The 23,560-nt window shown below is 37.8% G+C and overlaps 1 protein-coding gene across 3 annotated transcripts in view; it reads left to right on the forward strand.

Moving 5' to 3' along the window:
• Positions 1-23,560, forward strand: part of LOC144213495 (protein phosphatase 3 catalytic subunit alpha) — a 41,435-nt gene that overhangs the window by 10,622 nt on the left and 7,253 nt on the right. For all 3 annotated transcript variants that reach the window (XM_077741989.1, XM_077741991.1, XM_077741992.1), the window contains exons 2-11: positions 3,798-3,998; positions 10,378-10,502; positions 11,387-11,498; positions 11,586-11,731; positions 13,033-13,172; positions 14,688-14,765; positions 15,047-15,141; positions 20,589-20,714; positions 20,786-20,857; positions 22,862-22,946. In XM_077741989.1, coding sequence (XP_077598115.1) covers positions 3,798-3,998; positions 10,378-10,502; positions 11,387-11,498; positions 11,586-11,731; positions 13,033-13,172; positions 14,688-14,765; positions 15,047-15,141; positions 20,589-20,714; positions 20,786-20,857; positions 22,862-22,946 — 1,180 coding nt within the window. The remainder of the gene's footprint in view (positions 1-3,797; positions 3,999-10,377; positions 10,503-11,386; positions 11,499-11,585; positions 11,732-13,032; positions 13,173-14,687; positions 14,766-15,046; positions 15,142-20,588; positions 20,715-20,785; positions 20,858-22,861; positions 22,947-23,560) is intronic.

The raw sequence follows: 23,560 nt of genomic DNA on the forward strand, positions 1-23,560 counted from the left end.
ACAGCTCCGTCTCTAATGAAAGCTAATCCCGTGTCACGGCATTGTGGAAGGTGGGGGCGGGTGCAGACCTCAGTCAGGCAAAGCCAGCGGGGAACATCTTCTTCGGGTACTGTCAATATTTTATAGTACATTTGAAACTCATTTTGTAGCTCAGCAGTCAGCACGTTTGACTCCTTATTGTAAGGGAACGCATTTATGTAACCACCCGACTAGTGACGCCTGACCTTACCAGTACTACTACCACTACTATGACGACTACAACCACTACTGTTCATTTTATGCATGCAAAACAATATTATTCGAAAATACGTGCCAGGGACTACTACCACTATGACTCCCACTTCTACTACTACGAGTGCTATGACTACTACTCCAACTTCAACTACTACGAGTGCTGTGACTACTACTCCAACTTCTACTACTACCACCACTGTGACTACTACTACTACCACTCCTATGACTACTACTACTACCACTCCTATGACTACTACTACTACAACTACAACTCCTACTTCTACTTCTACTACTATTAATGCTATGGCTACTACTACTACTTCTACTACTATAACTGCTATGACTACTACTCCTACTTTTACTACTATAACTGCTATGACTACTATGAATATACTACTACCACCACTACTAATACCACTACGACTCCTACTTTTACGACTACCACCACTACGACTCCTACTTTTACTACTACCACCACTACAACTCCTATTTCTACTACTACGACAGCTATGACTACTACTCCTACGACTCCTACTTCTACTACTACCACCACTACGACTCCTACTTCTACTACTATGACTGCTTTGACTAATACTCCTACTTCAATGACTCCCACCACTAGAACTACTTCCACTACCACCACTACTACTTCCACTACACTATTACCACCACCACCACTACCACTACTACTCCTGCACATGTTATGCATGCATACCAACGCTATTCAAAAATAAATTCATGATGAATAATTTTTTTAAAAACTAGATCGACTCATATAGTCCACACTTGCATCCCAAATCTGAATATCCTGAATTGCCCAACACTCTCTGCATAAAGACCTCAACGATCTTTCCCTCTCTTCTATTTTATGGTGCACCATCATTAGTCTTCCTGTTCCCTTTTTTTCCGAGTTTGCTTTCATTGACGAATCACTCAGCCATACACCCCCCCCCCCACCCCGCCGCCCCCCGCTGTCGTATATGGCAGCTGCGATAGGGGTCCCTAGTGGCCTCTAACTATGTCATTGATCTGCCGCCACACTGACGGCTCGCCGCGCAACCATTTTCCGGCCGGAATCCACTACCACGGGGACTTCCCTCACGCACTCACCACCAAGCCCCTCCCACCACCGTCATCCTCCACCTACTTCCCGTTAAGCCTCGCCACGGATGTCAAGTTTGTCCCCGTCTTAGTCGGCAAACCCCCAATTAGAGACGTTCTCAATCAATCTGGTTCATAATCGTAACCTTACCCGAATTGAAGCAATACAGAATCCCGTTGCCTAGATTTGAAAACCCCCCGGCGGCCATTTTTCATCCGCGGACCACTTTGTTGCGTGGCATAACAAGCTTTTGATGGATAAAAGATTAAGACTTTGACGGCTGTTTCCTTGGCAACCCTCTTTACTGGCTTTCATGTCATATCTCCTCACCTGCTTGTTGACGCCGTGGAAAGCGCTAGCACGTTCACAGCGGCGGTCAAGAAACGTTAGCGTCACTGCCGATAGGCGCTTATGAACGTCATTGATTATGACATTGACTCCGGGTCGTTCTAATGAAGTGCGAGGGTCTTCAATTTGGAAGCGGGTTTTGCTCAAATGACCAGCAAAACTCCAATTAGTCCCGGGTTTCTGTTTTTTATAGAATTGAGGGGTCAATAGAATCTGACAGTGCTTCGATTTCTCACCAAAGCAGACATTTTGTGTCAAATTTACGGAGAAAATTGCAGTATTTGTTCCAATTTCTAACACATACACCACCGCGTTAAACATACATTGTAGTCATGCTTGTTTTTTTGCATGTACAAGCGCTTTTTTACCCATTTGATTGAACTATTTTCTACCCAATCAAGAGCTGCGGGATATCTTATTATCGCAGTTTGAAGGTAGATGAGTGTTGGATAGAAATGCCTCTGACATTATATCAAAATAGATTGCTATTCTAAGACCAGGTGTTTGATTTTGTGGCATGAATTAAGATAAAAGATGAAATTTTGCGTCTGTATCTTGATTTCTGAACAGAATTTTTCACATTCTGGTGGTTTCCCCAAAGTTTTGCATTATTAGAATTAAAAAAAACACTATTTCCATTGAGATAATCTGTTTTTAAATATGGAATAATATGGCATTAATGTGTATCTCAGACCAGTCAACTTATACGTTTTTCCCGTATTTTTTACTTTATTTCAAATTGCGCACGCCGAAAAATACATTTTTCAGAATAAAACAATCTTGTTTTACCCATTTATGGTATTTTACACAGTATTAGTACACAACACTAATGTAGGGAATCATAATTTGCTATTTACTATTTCCTAATACCATATTTTTACGACTATAAGGCGCACCACATTAAAAGGCGCACTGTCAATGAATGACACGACACATAGATAAAGCGCACTGGAGTATAAGTCGCATGTCTATTTTGTAGAAAATTAAGACTTTTAAGTGCGCCTAATAGTCATAGTACTTAATTGATACATTAAATCAGTGAAGAAAGGCCAGAATATTCTGTTTTTTGCTGTTTTTTTTTTAATCCAATGCTAGCAACAGTGTTTACAATATGTTATAAGGTAGAGTTTAATTTTATGATTTGGCAGAAGTGTTAATAGCAGGTTGTTGAAACTTCCACAAGGGGAAAGTTGTGTGTTACTATTTGTATTTTTTATATATTTTAAGAGTTATGTCACCTTAGTGGCCCGTTCGAGGTTTTCCAAAAAAAAAAAAAATGGCCGAAACTGAAAGGGCCGCTTTGTTGCTTTGGGTGTAGTGGTAAACACATTTCCGTTTAAATGTATCAGATTTAAGCCAGAAAATTGTATTATTGCGTCAATAAATGGCTTTTTTTGCGGCTTTGGGCTATAGCTCAACTGTAGGAACATGTTTTTAACAATAAGGAAATACTTTCAAGGCTCATTTTAGGACTCTACTTTGCAAAATATGTCAAATTTGTTCATCTTCTGGCAAAAATGTGCCATTAGGTTAAAAAATTAGGTCAAAAAATGCAGTTTCAGGTGATGATACGCACCTGGGCAGCCAAAAAAATGTAGGAACATGTTTTTAGCAACAAGGAAATAGTTTCAAGACTCATTCTTGGACTCTACTTTGCAAAATATTTCAAATGTGTTCATTTTCTGGCAAAAATGCGGCATTAGGTTGACAAATTAGGTCAAAAAATCCAGTTTCAGGTGACGATACGCACCTGGGCAGCCAAAAAAAATGTTAGACGAATTTATATACTTTGTATGTCGTAGCAGGCAGCTGCTAAATAGATTTAAAAATGGGTCCGTTGGGACCCCGAATATCGTTTGACTTGGCACGCCAAAGTAAAGGTCTGGTTACCGCTGATGTCACCTTCAGGAACGATGGATGTTAGCATACTCGCTTGGCTTGAAGTGTCACACCTGTTCAATGTGCAAAGCCTGCATAAAGTGAGGTCTTATTTTTAAATGAAGGGACAAATGTCTTGGCCTTTTAAAACCAAGGCGCCGAACGATTTTGTCAAAACGTTACGCTGTGTTTGGCGAAGGAATTGGTAATAACATTTGGATTTCCCCTTCCATAGCCGTTCCGTTCCCACCCAGTCATCGATTGACGGCTAAAGAGGTGTTCGATGGCGAGGGAAAGCCTAAAGTTGATGTGCTGAAGGCCCATCTGACCAAGGAGGGCCGCGTGGAGGAGTCGGTGGCGTTGAGGCTCATCGGAGAAGGGGCCGCCATACTTCGCTCGGAGAAAAACTTGCTGGATATCGAAGCCCCGGTAACAGGTTAGTGAGAACCTCAATGTTGAATTCTACTTAAAATGCATGATGAATTTGCAATGGTAAGTTCAATCTGGCAACAAAAACAACCTGAAATGGTTCTAAAATGAATAGAAATGTATATGTTAACGTTTTATCAATATAGATGTGAAAATTGTGGAACGGGGTGGTTTATATGCGAGAAATTGGCAAATTTAATGATTTTAAGGCTATTTTAAGGGGAAGGTTTATAGGTGGGGGGGCTTATATGCGAGAAATTGTCAAATTCAATGATTTTAAGGGTGTGGCTTATACGTTGGGGCGACTTATATGCGAGAAATTGTCAAATTCAACGGTTTTAAGGGTACAGCTTGTACGTGGGGGGGGGGGGCTTATATGCGAGAAATTGTCAAATTCAACGGTTTTAAGGGTATGGCTTATATGTGGGGGTGGCTTATATGCGAGAAATTGTCAAATTCAATGTTTTTAAGGGTACAGCTAATACGTGGGGGGTCTTATATGCAAGAAATTGTCAAATTCCATGATTTTAAAGCCATTTTAAGGGTATGACTTTTATGTGGGGCGGCTTATATGAGAGAAATTGTCAAATTCAATGATTTTGAGGCCATTTTAGGGGACTGCTTTTATGTGGGGTGGCTTATATGAGAGAAATTGTTATATTCAATGATTTTGAGGCCATTTTAAGGGTACAGTTTATACGTAGAGGCGGCTTATATGCGAGAAAATACGGCAATGGCAGCCAGGTTGTTAACGAGGAAGCAAGTAGAAAATTCTGGGAAATTAATAGCACGATTTCAGTGCTCTGTAGAGTTTGAAGAAGACAAAAACGAAGTGACAGTGTCTCTTATGTAAGAACCGAGTTGGGACGCAACAAAATGGGAAACGCAACGAATATTTCATGACTTGCCACAAAGTACTCATTCGCTCTGGATCACTCAAGGCCGACGTAAATATTTCGTGTGGCAAAACATGGCGTGGCGGTACACACTTGCCACCAGATGGCCGCTACTATGACAATTAATTTCACATAAACATAATTTTTTTGAAGCCAAATCACCAGGCAACATGTTTTTTTTTTACAAACAGTGCCGTCACTCATGAATTTTTAATTGGAAAATGGATAAAAAAAATATATATTATAGTAGTTGTTGCTGCTAATTAGCTTGGTATTAATGTCAATATCTTTTGAGTTGCTTATTATTGGGTTCAGTTTAACTAAATTGAATTTTTGGGGAGTTTTTTGTGTAGAATTTGCAAAGATTTTGAACAATTTACCATATTTTTTGGGGGGTGGAATGCTAAAACAGGTAGACAGACTTTATTTTTGAATACAAGTTGCTTTTATCGTAGCTTTTTTATCATTAAAACATGCTCTGATTTGTACTTTGGTGGAGACATCTTTATTCCCACTTTACTGCCTGTGTAAATGTTCAATATTTTATTCCCCACACTTTTACGTGCCAGTTTTATAGCCACCTCGGAGTAAGAAATGAACTGCTGGAATCAAGTCACGCGCGCCTGCGAGATGGCTTTATTTTCACTTGCGGCGCCAGGCATTTTTCAGAGCTTTGCTCGGCCGTGACAAATCAAGGGGGCGCCTGTCATTCCCTTTAACTATCAAGTGTTTTCTTATTTTTACATCCCACGCATTTTATCTTATTTTTTCGCCGGCTGACCCATGAAAATAATTGCTTGAGCCAAGATCAGACATAGGCATTATTTTCGATTTATTTAGATATAATATTTAGATATATTTTTTAATAAATTGGTTAAAAGAATTGGATTAAAAGCTATGAATATTCCATTTTTTATAGATCTAAAACAATGTTTATTTGATGTTTTTTTTATATATATATTTTTAGATTTTACTAAAATGATTTTTTAACTCAAAAGACAGAAAAAATGATTAAAAAAATGACAAATATTGATTTAATAGAGGGAAAATAAGGAAATGTAATATACATCTATACCAGGGACGGGCAAACTACGGCCTGCGGGCCAACTCCGGCCCTCTAGGCCTTTCAATCCGGCCCGCCCAAGTATTTTTTAATTATTATTATTTTCCCCCAAGATGGCGCCGTTACACGTAAGCCAGTGGCAGTAGCTCTGTCCACTCTTATTATTGTTGAATATTACTTGATATTTTAATATTTCTTAATACATTCCTTTACTTACTTTACTCTGTACTTTATACTTTTTACTTTAATGATGAGTGATGAGTATGTTAATACTTTAGTCCTTTTCTTCCCTTTATATTTCATATATACTGTTAACGGATGCACTTTTTTATATGTATCTTCTACATTTTAATATTTCTTAATACATTCCTTTACTTACTTGACTTTGTACTTTATAATTTTCCCTTTAATAAATGAGTGATCAGTATGTTAATACTTTAGTCCTTTTTTCCCTTTATATTTCATATATACTGTTAACGGATGTACTTTTTTATATGTATCTTCTACATTTTAATATTTCTTAATACATTTCTTTACTTACTTGACTTTGTACTTTATACATTTTACTTAAATGATGAGTGATCAGTATGTTAATACTTTAGTCCTTTTTTCCCCTTTATATTTCATATGTACTGTTAACGGATGCACTTTTTTATATGTATCTTCTACATTTTAATATTTCTTAATACATTCCTTTACTTGTCTTTGTACTTTATACTTTTTACTTAAATGATGAATGATCAGTATGTTAATACTTTAGTCCTTTTCTCCCTTTATATTTCATATGTACTGTTAACGGATGCACTTTTTTATATGTATCCTATCTTCTGCTGACCCGGCCCATCTGTCAAATTTTTAAAGTCAATGTGCCCCCCGCCCCCGGGACCCAAAAGTTTGCCCACCCCTAGCCTAGATGAACCTCAGCGCCTTGTTGTTGTTGTTGATGATGTTATTGTTGTTTTCCCGGCTAAATCGGAGCCCAATCCGGGCCACTCAATGAGCCCACCCGGCCTTGGAGTGGCCTGTGTAGGTTCTGAAGCCACATTGTGTAACGCCCGCCCACTCGCGGTAGCCGCGGGCTGGCCGATGTGGCGCTTCTCGGGTAGCTGGCTGACTCGCTTTTAGCGCAACAAGCAAGCTGTGGTCAGAACGAATTGTTTCTCGCTGCGGCTAATTTACTCCCACCTGTTCTTCTGATGTGGGCTCGCTTCTCGCCTCGCGTTTGCCACGACAAGGAGGGGGCGGGCACGGACGTAGGTGGACTGAAGCCCAATGACGGACAGATTGCGTCTCGAAAAAAGAGCCACCGCCACCGCCGCCATTCCAGCCTCCCTTCGATCGCTTGCGTTTCTCAATGACAAGACTCAATTACTCTGGCGTTTCCATAGCGATAAGCATCCTTCACAACACCAACCACCATGAATCACCTGCAAATGATTTTGCCTTGTTTGAATAGAAATGCTCTTTCTTGCCTGCCCGCATCGTCCCTTGGTTTTAGACCTCAATGGTTATTCTTAATGCTTTTGCAATTAATGCAATTTCCGCACTGGAAGGAACAACAATTTCCTCAAAAGCTGACAGTCTGCCTTATATATGGATCAATATTGGTTCATCATTGACCATCTACATCTACTTCTACTACTACTTTTCTATTACTACCTCTATGACTACTTCTACTGCTACTACATCTACTGTTTTTACTACTTCTACTGCTACTACATCTACTGTTCTTACTACTTCTACTGCTACTACATCTACTGTTTTTACTACTTCTTCTGCTACTACCTCTACTTCTACTGCTACTATATCTACTTCTACTGCTACTACATCTACTTCTACTTCCACTACTACTACTACTACTTCGGTTCTATTACTATACTATACTTAATATACTACTTCTTCTGTTCTATTACTATACTATACTTAATATACTACTTCTTCTGTTCTATTACTATACTATACTTAATATACTACTTCTTCTGTTCTATTACTATACTATACTATACTATACTATACTATACATAATATACTACTTCTGTTCTATTACTATACTATACTATACTATACATAATATACTACTTCTTCTGTTCTATTACTATACTATACTTAATATACTACTTCTGTGACTACTTTTACTGCTCTTACTACTTCTACTTCTACTACTTCTACTTCTATTTCCACTACTACTACTACAACTACTTCTATTTCCACTACTACTACTACAACTAATACTTCTACTATTCTATTACTACTTCTACTGCTCTTTCTACTTCTACTGCTCTTTCTACTTCTACTGCTCTTACTACTTCTACTGCTCTTACTACTTCTACTGCTCTTACTACTCCTACTGCTCTTACTACTTCTACTGCTCTTACTACTTCTACTTCTATTTCTACTACTAATACTACTACAACCACTACCACTTCTACTATTCTACTGCTCTTATTACTTCTACTGCTACTACATAAACTACTACCTATACTACTACCTCAGCTAATACTACTACTCCTACTAAAACCAAGTATTGTAACAACTTTTGCCATCTTTCCATGGAAATTCTCCACTCTTTTACAATTGGAGTGGCATAGAAAGAAAAGCACTTCCCCATTGTGTTTCTACGAGAAGGCCATATTTAGCCACTTCCCGTTGACGCCATTCTGACACACTTACCTTGTCCAGCCGGCCAGTAAAAAAAATAAAAACAAATGATTTCAAATGGCCCGGCGTGACGCCGACTTGACCGTAAAAGCTTCCCGAGGACAATTTTCGAAAGCGTGCGGCGTACGTGTTGAAATGGCGTCAACGCGTGCGTATAATGAAAGACAAATAGTAACGGGGAAGTTTACGACTCACTCCAGGAGAGCGGATTGTCTTTGCCGTCTCATGAGACTTGTAACGAGACGTAATTGCTCTCCAGCATTGTCCTAGGGCTGGCTGTAATTGGTTGCCTTTTATTCGATAGACGCGCACCGTAAAGCAGCTGAAAGCCAAAACAGACGTCGAATACGCTAACACATTTCATTGTACTTGTTAGCTGCTTCATTAGCCTTTTGATCCAACATGGCGCTTTGCAAGAAAGGTTGATTTTGGACAAAGAATGTTATTGGAGGATATTCTCTAGATCAGAAATGGGCAAACTACGGCGTGCGGGCCACATTCGGCCCACGAGGCCTTTTGATCCGGCCCGCCGACGTTGTCCAAATAATGTTTTTTCTTCCCCAAGATGGCGCCATCACGTGGAAGCCAGTGACAGTAGCTCTGTCCACTTTTATTAGTTTTTTTTATGTGTTTTACAGCCCCTCTATCTTTTTTAAACGACATTTTAATATTTTTTAATACATTCCTTTACTTACTTTACTTTCTACTTTATACTTTTTACTTTAATGATGAGTGATGAGTATGTTAATACTTTAGTCCTTTTTTTCTGTTTATGTTTCATATGTACTGTTAACGGATGCACTTTTTTATATGAATCATATACAATTTAATATTTCTTAATACCTTCCTTTACTTACTTGACTTTGTACTTTATACTTTTTAGTTTAATGATGAGTATGTTAATACTTTAGTCATTTTTTTCTGTATGTTTCATATGTACTGTTAACGGATGCACTTTTTTAAATGTATCGTATACATTTTAATATTTCTTAATACATTCCTTTACTTACTTTACTTCATACTTTTTACTTTAATGATGAGTATGTTAATACTTTAGTCATTTTTTTCTGTATGTTTCATATGTACTGTACTTTATGTACTGTACTTTTTTATATGTATCGCATCTTCTACTGACCCCGCCCATCTGTCAAATTTTTAAAGTCAATGTGGCCCTGTTTATCACTCAAAAAAACTAAAATATGCACATATATATACGATTGAGTCCATAATCAAAGGGTTGTTACCCAGACATCTAACGCCAACCTTGACAGATTCCGCTAAATTGAGCGTCGGATCTTTAATCGCAGTAGCACACGAGCGATGGCAGCTGGCGCAAATCCCAGCCTGGGCCTTTGACACCCACTCCGCCCCCTCTTCAGGGTGTAATGGAGTGCGAGGTCACAAAGGTTACGGGAGAGTAATCCGCATTGAATGATTTGCGCTTCCCGTCTCGTGGCGTTTGGCCCAATTCGCTAAACCTACTTGTTTACCGCCACCGGGATGAATCGAGCCGGACAAACTATACCCAACGACTATCTCTCCGTGATGGAATATCCGTTTTTTTGGCAAAATATGTTCATATTAAATCCGGCGAGGTCTTTAGTTTTCGGGACGGTACAAAAATACTCAGAATATGGTAATCCCTTGTGTTTTTATGGGGTCTATGCAATATTTTGGACTTTTAAAACGTTGTATTCATACTAAAACTGATTCTAAGAGTTAGCTTTACCCGAATAAAAACTGTTTTTGTTTGGGTGTGCATTTTGCAGTGTGTGGCGACATCCACGGGCAGTTTTTTGACCTGATGAAACTCTTTGAGGTGGGAGGCTCACCAGCATCTACGCGCTACCTTTTTCTGGGTGACTACGTCGATAGAGGCTACTTCAGCATTGAAGTGAGTACTTTTATTGGGTTTTTTGGGGGTTGTTCCATCAGTTTAGATGGTACATCATTTTGAATTAAAATGTGTTTAGGGGAAGGGTGTCAAACTCGGGTTAACGTCAACTTGATTTCATGTGGGCCGGACCATTTTAGATATAATTTTTAGATATTTTTTTTAAATAAATGGATTAAAATAACTGTATTAAAATCCCTGAATATTCAGTTTTTTATAGATCTAAAACAATGTTTATTTTAGCTTTTTTTAAATATATTTTTAGATTTTACAAAATGATTTTTGAACTAAAAACACAGGAAAAATGGGTTAAAAAATGACAGTTATTGATTTAAAAGGAGGAAAATCAGGAAATTTAATATACATCTATACTCCATTTTAATTTAATCCTAAAACAGAAAGTCAGCACTCATGATTTAATTTCCCGGACCACAAAAAAAATGATGCTGTGGGCCAGATTTAGCCCCCGGGCCACCACTTTAACAAACATGGTTGAAGAAACAATCACAAATACTATATCGAGTTGAAACGCCAATGTTCCTGAAAGCTCTAGGCAGAATGTATCGCCATGGCAACACAAGGCTAGAATCTGATTGGACCAACACTAAAAAAAAAACACACACACACACATATATAGACAGCCATGCCAAAAGAAACCTGACCATATGATGCTAATCTACAATTGGGAATACTAGAAAGCAGTTTAATAGAATAAAAACAATAAGATTTATGGTCATTATCGTTAGTGTGGTTTTTAAATGCTCGCACTCAACAGGTTCACCACTTCCCACATTAAAATTGAATAAATTAAACATGGCGTAATGGCTTCTCGGACCATGATGCTTTGCGTTTTAAGCGCCTGTGGTTTTTCTTTGTGTCTACAGTGTGTGCTGTACTTGTGGGCCTTAAAGATCCTCTACCCCAAAACCCTTTTTTTGCTGCGCGGAAACCACGAATGTAGACATTTAACAGAGTATTTCACATTTAAGCAGGAATGTAAGTAGCTTTTTGTTGTTTTTTGCCATATTTTATCCTATAGGCTGGTTTGACAGGTGTGTTTTTTTTGCTTTTTTTTAATTCCAGGTAGAATTAAGTATTCGGAAAGGGTATACGACGCGTGTATGGACGCCTTTGATTGCCTTCCATTGGCTGCACTTATGAACCAGCAGTTTCTCTGCGTACATGGAGGACTTTCTCCCGAAATCACGAATCTTGACGACATCAGGAAAGTATGTGGCGCTCTTTTTTTTTTTTTTACTCGTCTGCTTGTGTCGTGACGGTTCGCGGATGTACTTGCTCGCTTCAGGGAAAGTAAGACTCTCTGAAAGCAATCCCCCAGAATTAAAAACCGACCTGGATGTTGAAGCTCTAGATAATTCAATCATTCCAAAAGGATTGCGAGTGTCTAATCAAGGGATTGTGCGTCATAGATTCAAACTGTATTCAAGTGTCCGCTGTGCTGCAATATGTCATAATTAGAGCTTTTTTTATTCATATCCGTGTGCTAGATGCCACGGTGAACGTCGATTTGCCACAAAAGTGGACGGGTTTGTGATATATTTGCTGGTCTTAGTGGCTATCAGATGAGAATTAGCCCTTATTGTAGTCTATGTAACGTGAAAATAAAAGTTTCACTACGGTAGGTAGTAGTAGGGGATTGGATTGTAAATATGTTAGATTTAGTTGCGGTGGTGGTAGTACTAGGTGTTGTTTTATGCATTCACTAGATGAAGATTTAGTAGTAGTAGTGTTGGGTTGTGCTATGCTTACATTAAATGGAGCTGTAGTAGTAGTTGTAGTAGTAGTGTTGGGTTGTGCTATGCTTACATTAGATGGAGCTGTAGTAGTAGTCGTTGTAGTAGTAGGGGATTGTATTGTAAATCCACTAGATGAAGCTTTAGTAGTAGTAGGAGGAGTAGGAGGAGTATGAGTAGGAGTTGTAGTAGTTGTAGTAGGAGTAGTAGTTGTAGTAGGAGTAGTAGTTGCAGTAGGAGTAGTAGTGGTAGTGGTAGTAGGAGTAGTAGTTGTAGGAGTTGGAGTAGTAGTAGTGGGAGTAGTAGTGTTGGGATGTGCCATGCATACATTAGATGGAGCTGTAGTAGTAGTTGTAGTAGTTGTAGTAGTTGGGGATTGTATTGTAAATCCACTAGATTTAGCTGTGGTGGTAGTTGTACTCAGAGTTGTCATATACTTGAAGCTTTAGTAGTAGTAGTCATAGTAGTAGTAGTGTTGGGTTGTGTTATGCATACAATAGAGGGAGCTGTAGTAGTAGTAACAGTAATTGTGTTATACATCGACTAGATGGAGCTGTGTTAACAGGAATTCCATACAATGATTAACCAATGATGATCCATATAGTATAAGGCGCACTTTTGGCAATATAAAAGTCCTTTAGTTGCAGTTTATAGTGCGGCAAATTTGGTATCTCAAACCAATCTGTACATTTGCAACCAAATCTCCCCCACAGCTTGGACAAATATACAAATATGAATCCCATTCACTGACATGCAGCGTTTTTTCGTTTTCGCAGCTAGACAGATTCAAAGAGCCTCCCGCTTACGGCCCCATGTGCGACCTGCTGTGGTCCGATCCCCTGGAGGACTTTGGCAACGAGAAAAGTCAGGAGCATTTCACACATAACACAGTCCGAGGTTGCTCCTACTTCTACAGGTAAGTTAATGTCCGTTTAAAAACTACCCCGCCCAACCTTAGAGGACTATTTTATTAATTAGTATTGACCTCACTGCCAAGATGAATGTAGACTACCTCATAATTAGCCTAGGAGTTTTTTCACCAGCAACATCCCATCATTCGTCACTTGTTCGTGTTCTCCAACCAGTCGGATATTTGAGTAAATAGAAAAAATGTAAGAAGCGGGCTAAACCCCGGCCGCGTCGGAATGTAATGAGCTGGCGCCTTGCCACGGGGCGCAGCCCTCCCTCTAATGCGTTCAGCAGCCCCCTACAACCCGCCGTTCGTTATATAGTCGGAGCGATGCTTCTTCTTTGGCTGTGGCGAGTTAGCACAAGCAGTCAGAAAATGCCTTCGGTAGCCAAGTATGCGTTTTCTTCAGCGGCGGCGAGCTAATACTGCGGAAAGCGTTTACGCATCCCGTTTAGATGATGTCATGCGGTCTTTTTCCCTACTAAGGAAAGCGCTATCTGATTCATAAAAAGTTGGATTTCAAACTTTTTATAGGATGGGTTGTCCAGGATACTCAATTGAATGGTTGTTTATTTGATGGTTGTTTATGTATAGGGTGGTAACTCTATTTAGGAGATGAATTGGTTGTAACTTGGATTTTTTTTGTAAGTAGAGGAGTATTTACGTTGAATTAACACATTTTTTGTAAGTAGAGTAGCATTTTACATTGAATTAACATTTCTTTTGTAAGTAGAGCAGCATTTTACATTGAATTAGAACATTTTTTGTAAGAAGAGCAGTATTTTACATTGAATTAGCAGAGTATTTTGTAAGTAGAGCACCATTTTACATTGAATTATCACAGTATTTTGTAAGTAGAGCAGCATTTTACATTGAATTAGGGCAGTATTTTGTAAGTAGAGCAACATTTTACATTGAATTAGCACAGTATTTTGTAAGTAGAACAGCATTTTTCATTGAATTACCATTTTTTTTGTAAGTAGAGCAGTATTTTACATTGAAATAGCACAATTGTTGTAAGTAGAGCAGAATTTGTAAGTTGAACAGCATTTTACATTGAATTAGCACATTTTTTGTAAGTAGAGCAGCATTTTACATGGAATTAGCACATTTTTTGTAAGTAGAGCAGCATTTTGCATTGAATCAGCACAATTTGTACCACAATTTGTAATACTAGCAACTATAACCCCTGTTAAAAATGATAAAAGTATACACATTTGTATGATATATATAGATGCAAATGTGTACATTTCTGCAAAAATATTAGAAAGTGAATTATTAAGATGGTAAAATAATTCAGTTCAAACTTGGCTTGGGCAAATTATAGTATTTGGAAACAAGAATTGGGAACTGGCAACCTGCCGAATTTGTAAGTAGAAGCATTTGTAAGTAGAAATACCTCCATATTTATTTTTCTCTGCATTTTGGGTTTCCTCTGACGTAGTTGCTCAATCTGGCATTTCTTGATATGACTATTTTTTTTTGTTTTTTTTGTCTTTCTGTCTCTCGTTTATGCTGCAGCTATCCTGCTGTTTGCGACTTCCTACATCACAATAATTTACTATCTATCATCCGGGCCCATGAAGCGCAGGATGCTGGGTAAGTTGAAAAAAAAACCCCACCAAAAATAATCAGCATGTAAACAGGAGATAAGACAAGTCACAACAGTACAAGAATGTAAAATAAAGATATATAATTATATATACTGTATTTTCACAACTATAAGGCGCACTTAAAAGTCTTTTCTCCGAAATAGACAGTGCACCTTTAAATCCATTGCGCCTTATAATGTGGTGCGCCCTATAGTTGTGAAAATACAGTGTATAGATATATATACAAGTTATAGTTGACTCCTCCTCCATTTTTTTTGTTTTTACCAGATATCGTATGTACAGAAAAAGTCAGACCACAGGCTTCCCGTCCCTTATCACCATTTTCTCTGCTCCCAACTACCTTGACGTCTATAACAACAAAGGTAAGTGTAGCTTTTTGGAGCGTTAAAAAAAGCTAATCATGCTCACTCGCGTAGTGCGCACGCTGTTCTAAAATGACTGTCATTCCTAGTGTGTTTTTGCATAAAATAATTGTCAGTTTACTCGCTGTAGTATCATAAAAAAACAATTTCCAGAAGAGAGAATGCATTTTGGAAGAGTAGTTATATTACATGTGTCAAAGTGGTGGTTCGCGGGCCAAATCTGGCTCGCTGTATCGTTTTTTGCGGCCCGAGTACGTAAATCATGAGTGGCATTTTTCTGTTTTAGGATTAAATTTAAATGAAGATTATAGATGTATATTATATTTCCTGGTTTTTGCCTTTTTAAATCAATAATTGTATTTTTTATCATTTTTTTGAGTTTTTAGGTCAAAAAAGCATTTTGTAAAATCTAAAAATAAATATATAACATTTCTTTTTTGTTTTCCACTTTAATATTAAATATATTTGAAATGAAAAACAATTAGATGTTTTCCCTTACTAAGAAAAAATAGTTAAAATAAACAGTTTTATATCTATAAAAAAACTGAATATTTAGGGCTTTTGATCCAGTTCTTATAATCCAATTAAATATATATATATATATATATATATAAATATTATATCTAAAATGGTCTGGCCCACATGAGTTTGACACTCTTGAGAGTACTATCAAACATGCGGCCCGTGGGCCAGAAGTGGTCCGCCCGTTGGGTCCCATCGGTCCTGCAGGGATGTTGATTAATAAGTAATGCTTTTTAAAAAAACTGTTTTAACAAGGGTGCTGTAAAACCAGAATTTGTCATATCATGGTAACAACAAGTCCGGCCCACATTAGATCTACTAGGCCCGCCCCCCAAACCAAGTTTGACCCCCACTGCCGTATAATGTAACTTTTAATCCGACCAATGACTGATTAGCCTGCGTTTATGATGTTTGAAGCCATTACAAGATACGTATAGCCTTTTTCAAATGATGCATCAATTGCTGTAAGTGATTTAAGAGACCCCCGGGCAGACCCCGGGTCGCTAGGCCCTGTTCTCATCAGTCATGCGGGTCGGGTCCACCGGTTGAAGTACGCTTCAGTAATGAATCCGTTGCTCTCGGCGTCTCGTTCGAGCCCGGCCAGCACCGCCGGTGATTGATGTGCAATCAAGTGTGCACATAAATCTCCAAAGGGGGCGCCGCGCCATCGGTGGGTCCCATCAATCCCGCGCTAGGCCGGCCCCGATGGACTAATGAGGCTTTCTGCATTCGGGTGGGAGGGGCTTCTGTCAATAAGTAGGAGATGGTAGAGAAAACTTGTTGTGTAACTACGCCTGAGGTGTTTTTTTTGCACGGTAATCAAAAAATTATATCATTTTTTAGTGTTAAATGCCCAGATTACCTTTAAAATGCTAAAGGAAATAATGGAGGTTAAAATTCTGATCTTATATGAGAGAAATTTTAAAATTGAAGGATTTTAAGGCTATTTTAATAGGATGGCTTATATGCAGGTGCGGCTTATATGCAGATGCGACTTATATGTGAGAAAATACGGTAATATCTGGAATGCTCAAATCGCTAGATTACCATAAAACGCTAAACAAAATAAAGGAGGTGAAAATTACGATCTTAAACGAGAAAAATTGTAAAATTCATTGATTTTAAGGCTATTTTAATTGATATTAATATGCAGATGCGGCTTATATGCAGATGCGGCTTATATGCAGGTGCGTCTTATATGCAGATGCGGCTTATATGCGAGAAAATACATTAATACCTGGAATGCTCAAGCTGATGTTTTTACTTGCCCTTTAAATGTTTTTTTCTCATTTAAAATCTTTCATTTAAGCAGTTTTGGACAAAAAGCTGCTTTTCGTTAAAGCAATTCTGCACTAAAAGTTAAAAAATGTTATCATGAAGGCCATACGTTACTCCATCAAAATATTTTGTTTACATTTTTAGCGCTAAATAAGGTTTTCAGAAGGAAATTGTGTTAAAAAATACACAAAAAATGCTCATAAGTCATCAATATATGCAATTTAGACTTTGACTAATTAGAATTGTGGTAATAAAAACGCTGCCGTTTTCTGCTTCTGATGGTAGGAGTGAAGTGGAGGTATTTAGTGTGTGTATAAGTGTGTGTATTTTGTGTGTGTGTGAGGTGGGAGAGTTGGCAATATTGCTTGTGCTTTCAAATTAATGGAATGTTTTCTGCTGCATGGTTATTGAGTGCGCCCGAAAGCCAACATAGCCGTAATGGTTTTGCTGCTCGGCTGTAATAAAAGCAAAATATCGCCATGGCTTCCAGCGTTAACGCCGATCGTAATATAAATATATATATTTAATTTTTGGAATCTTCTTACATAAGCCAATAAATGTCTTCTCTTGTTTTTGGATGGCGAATGGGATTGATGGAGTATCAGTTTGCTCAAAGTGAGCCCTTTCTTGGCACGTTGTCATTTGGCTTGACATCAGGTACGCCAAAAGGGGGCGGGGGGTTGTTTTCGTTCCTGGCAGACCCCCTTCCCCCACCATCGGAGGAGAGGAGTATTCCCCGCTACAGATGCACGCCCATCTGTTATCACTCAGCCCATTAGCGGGCTCCCCTCTTGTTTTCCGAGGCCTTGCATCTCTACTTTGACACTATGTCACCCGAGAATGAGGAATAATGTGATGATGCAATTGGGGTAGAAGAAATGGGGGGTCTGTGGTGGGGGGGTCGGTGCATTAAATAAATATGGAATCTATGGCCTTGCAGACCTCACTTTGAGAGTAGTCAAACTACTTGCATTGTATATAACGGCATCGTGACTCGGCCAAATTAAAGTACCCTATTTTCCACACTATAAAGTGCAACTAAAAGACTTCAATTTTCTCAATTGTGCACCTTATATATATGGATCAATATTGCTTAATTATTGTAGTAAATTCTCTTTAGTTGAGCTCCGTTGAGTAGATAAGTATAGCAAAACTTCACCACTAATACAACTACTACATCTCCATCTAGTAGATCTGTAACACAACCCACTACTACAACTACGGCTCTATCTAGAATATCAATAACGTAACTCACTAAAAGAAATACATCTTTTGTATGTCTAAGACCATCCCCTACTACTACTACTATTACTATTACTACTGCTGCTACTACTACTATCACTACTACTACTGCTGCTACTACTACTTCTGCTACAACTACTACTACTACCACTACTACTATTACTCCTACTACTGCTACTATTACTACAACTATCACTACTACTACTGCTGCTACTACTACTACAACTATTGCTACTACTGCTGCTACTACTACTACAACTTTTGCTACTACTGCTGCTACTATTACTACTACTACTACTACAACTATTGCTACTACTGCTGCTACTACTACTACAACTATTGCTACTACTGCTACTACTACTACTACTCGTACTACTACTATTGCTACTACTTCTACTACTACTACTACTATTGCTACTACTACTACTACTGCTACCATACCACTACTACTATTACCAACACCAACGCTACTATTACTACTACTACTACTGCTGCTGCTACCACTACTGCTACTACTACTACAACTATTACTACTACTACTACTGCTGCTACCACTACTGCTACTACTACGACTACTGTCACCATCAATACTACTACTACTACTGTCACAATCAATACTACTACTACTACTACTGTTACCATCAATACTACTACTACAACTACTACATTTTATTATCCGCCATGACATATATAGGAAACAAATATTAAGGCATGCCATTCATTACAGTGCGGAAAAGAAGCAAGATGAGTTTTCCTGGACTTGTTTGGCTGTATAGCACGCAGTCCCAGACTCAAAGCCAAGCCACGCAACCTGATCCACAAGCCCTCGGGGACACATGTGACACGCATTAAGTCAGGCCAGGATATTGGGAATCTCCGCAGATCTCGCCGCAGCAGTATTAACCGCGGCGGCCGTTACTGGGGAAACAGGCTTGAGGCACTCCCCAATAAATAATTAATGAGCAGGCGTCACCTCTCTATGTTGCCGTGGCAGCCGTCTTGGACCCCCCCCCCCCTCTCCTTCCCGACACCGGCTCGGTAGAGCCCCCTAGTGCCTGCTATTCGCCGGTAAATATAACTGCGAGGTCTTGCAAGCGACATTTGTCTTTACAACATTGAAAATAAACAAGGACGACATGTTTGTTTTGCACCACGCGGGTTGTTGGGGGTTCCCATTCCTTTAAAGGCAAGGCACTTTGAAGCATGGCCGAATTTGACGTCCCCACCACCCGAGGCTGCGTTCAATCAAGCGCCACTTTGCCTATTCCGATGCACCGTGTGACGTTTTAGCAAGTGAAACTAAGCTAGTAAGCATTGGATAGGCTTAGAAGCGTATAGCCCGGACTATAAGTCGCACCGTTTTCACTTTTTGTGTGTGTCTATATACGACACACACACACATATATACATAAGTACTATTTAAATCTATATACTACATATATGTGCATTTATATGTACCACACATAAGTACTAGATATTTCACAAGTAGTACTACTTTGTGTCTATATACTACATATGTACATATTTACATGTGCTACACATATAAGTACTAGTATGTGTCTATATAGTACATTTATACATATTTATATGTGCTACACATATAAGTACTAGTATGTGTATATATAGTACATATATATGCATTCATATGTACTACACATAAGCACTAGATATAAATAGCTAGTACTAGTGTGTCTATATACTACATATATATGCATTTATATGTACCACACATAAGTACTAGATATTTCACAAGTACTACTTTGTGTCTATATACTACATATATACATATTTACATGTGCTACACATTATAGTACAAGATATATTACTACTACTAGTATGAGTCTATATACTACATATATATGCATTTATATGTACCACACATAAGTACTAGATATTTCACAAGTACTACTTTGTGTCTATTTACTACATATATACATATCTACATGTGCTACACATATAAGTACTAGTTTGTGTCTATATACTACATATATATGCATTTATATGTACTAGATTTATAAGTGCTAGATATTTCACAAATACTAATTTGTGTCTATATACTACATATATACATATTTATATGCACTACACATAGAATTACTAGTGTCTATATACTAAATATTTATGCATTTCTATGTACCACACATATAAGCACAAGATATATAACAAGTACTAGTACGTGTCCAAAGGGTAAATGACCCCATTTTTTTTCTTGCTAAGGAAGTGATAGTCTCTTATTAGGGCAGCTTTGATGACTTGCTATTTTGGGGGGGAAATCCCCACCGGTGTCCCAGTAGCGGTGTCTGTTTACGCATAATCTGATGGTATTTGGCATCCCATTTTACCCACCCAGCAACACCCGTTTCTGCTCCTGGATTTGAACCAATAACCCATTTTTTTGTCCGCAGCGGCCGTGCTGAAGTACGAAAACAACGTGATGAACATCCGGCAGTTCAACTGCTCGCCTCATCCCTATTGGCTGCCCAACTTTATGGACGTCTTCACCTGGTCGCTGCCTTTCGTGGGTGAAAAAGGTCAGCTTGGTGTTCCTGTTGTCCATTTTTTGGGGACAACATCGTCCAAATCCGTCTTGGTTTTTTTGCAGTGACGGAAATGCTGGTGAACGTTTTGAGCATCTGCTCCAACGACGAGTTGACGACCGACGAGGAGCTCGATGGTGAGAAAATGGTTGCCATGTTTATTTCGCCCGGGTGGCAGACTCTGATTTTTGAGTGTTGGTAATTGGGAAAATCCCCTGACTCCTAAGAATAGAGGATCACGATTGAATGAAAGGTAGCGAGAATGTTCCAAAATATTGGTATATAATAATGTAATTTTGCTGTATATACATGTACATGTGTATACATATACATGTACATGTATATGTATATATACATGTACATGTATATGTATATATACATGTACATGTATATGGATATATACATGTACATGTATATGGATATATACATGTACATGTATATGGATATATACATGTCCATGTATATGTATATATACATGTACATGTATATGTATATATACATGTACATTATGTATATGTATATATACATGTACATTATGTATATGTATATATACATGTACATGTATATGTATATATACATGTACATGTATATGTATATATACATGTACATGTATATGTATATATACATGTATATGTATATATACATGTATATGTATATATGTTTATATTATACATGTATATATACATGCATATATACATATACATGTATATATTCATGTATATGTATATATGTATATATTATGCATGTATATATACATGCATATATACATATACATATATATACATGCATATATACATATACATGTATATATACATGCATATATACATGTATATATACATGCATATATACATATATATATACATGCATATATACATATACATGTATATATACATATACATGTATATATACATGTATATGTATATACATATTAATGCATTAAAAGTCCTGCTATTTCAACATTTTAATTGCAGAATCCAGAAAAAATAAATCTTACACTAAAAACAAAGTACAGCGTCAACATTCAAGCCAAAAAAAATAAAAATAAAAATACCTATTCTTCCCTTTGCATATCTTTTCATTCATTTGGACTTCTGACTTTTGACCTTTTAATCACCCACACGCTCATTTTCCATAATCATATCCTCTCACATGCTGTTTTTACTTTATCTAATTTCTCTTCTGTTTTTCAGAGTTTTTGTGTTCAAGGCATCGCTTTTATTTTTTTGATTTTTTTCTTCTTTTTGTTTTGTTACGCTGCTCTCTTTCTTTCTACTCTCTGTCCACTTGTCCTTCCTCTTCGTCACCACCGCCGCCTCTTCATCACTGACCTCTCTATCCCATTTTTTTGTGTCTCCTCTTCTGTGGGGGTTTCATGAGAAGGACAGCTAATATATCCCCCTAAAAAAGGTACAAACAACAGCGTGGGCAGCCATTTTCTCAGCTGCATTTTCAACTAAAAACCCTCCAATTCACTTAAACTGGTTTTCAATGTCATTCAATGTCATTTACGGCGCCGGGCGACCAATCTTAAACACATTGGACGCCTATCCTCGTCAATGGCGACGAATACCTTAACTTTTTTGGGGCCTAAAATAAAATAAAATACTCTAAATAATCTAAAGTTTGTTCTTACCTCCATTTTTTTGCCCGCATGGCTGCCATGATTAATCAACTAATCGAATATTAAGTTAATCCATTCATTTTTGGATCGTTAATTAGTCCAAATAGGATGTTTTTAATCGGAAATCGGACCCGCTACGTTATTTTCAGAGGGTTTGAATTGGGTAAAAAGATTAAAAATAAATAAAGTAAGGTTTTTAATATTTTCTATTTTTAATCAAGTCATTTTCTGTCAATGGCAGAGATGTCCAATCCATTTTTGCGGTAGAAAAACTGCAGTTTATCGTATTTTCACGACTATAAGGCGCACTGGATTTAAAGGCGCCCTGTCTGTTTTGGAGAAAAGACTTAAGTGCGCCTTATAGTCGTGAAAATACGGTCATTATTTAGTAAAAAAACAACAACAAAAACCTCACTGGTGGCATGTATGCTGTGACGTGTGTCTCAACCCGTGACATCATTTTGGGTGGTTTTTTTTGGGGTGAGCGGTGCCTAAATGTCTGTGATTTCCGACCCTGCAGGTGCCACGGCTTCTGCACGCAAGGAAGTCATCCGCAACAAGATCCGCGCCATCGGGAAGATGGCCCGGGTGTTCTCCGTGCTCAGGTAAGGCCTTTATTTATATGTATTACACATATAAGTACTAGTATGTGTCTATATACTGCATATATATGCATTTATATGTGCTACTTATATAAGCACTAGATATATAATCAGTACTAGTATGTGTCTATATACTAAAGGTATACTTATTTATATGTACTACACATACATGTACTAGTGTGTCTATATACTACATATATGCATTTATATGTACTACACATATAAGCACAAGATATATAACAATTACTAGTGTGTGTGTGTCTATGTACTACTTATATATGCATTTATATGTACCACACAAGTACTAGATATTTCACAAGTAGTACAACATTGTGTCTATATACTACAGATATACATATTTACAAGTGCTACACATATAAGTACAAGTGTGTGTCCATATACTACATATATATGCATTTATATGTACTACAAATATTAGCACAATATTTATATTACTTACTAGTGTGTGTGTCTATGTACTACATATATGTGCATTTATATGTACCACAAAAGTACTAGATATTTCACAAGTAGTACTACTTTGTGTCTATATACTACATATGTACATATTTACATGTGCTACACATATAAGTACTAGATATATAACTACTACTAGC

The sequence above is a fragment of the Stigmatopora nigra genome, chromosome 20 (assembly GCF_051989575.1).
Source record: "Stigmatopora nigra isolate UIUO_SnigA chromosome 20, RoL_Snig_1.1, whole genome shotgun sequence".
In the NCBI taxonomy this organism is placed as follows: Eukaryota; Metazoa; Chordata; class Actinopteri; order Syngnathiformes; family Syngnathidae; genus Stigmatopora; species Stigmatopora nigra.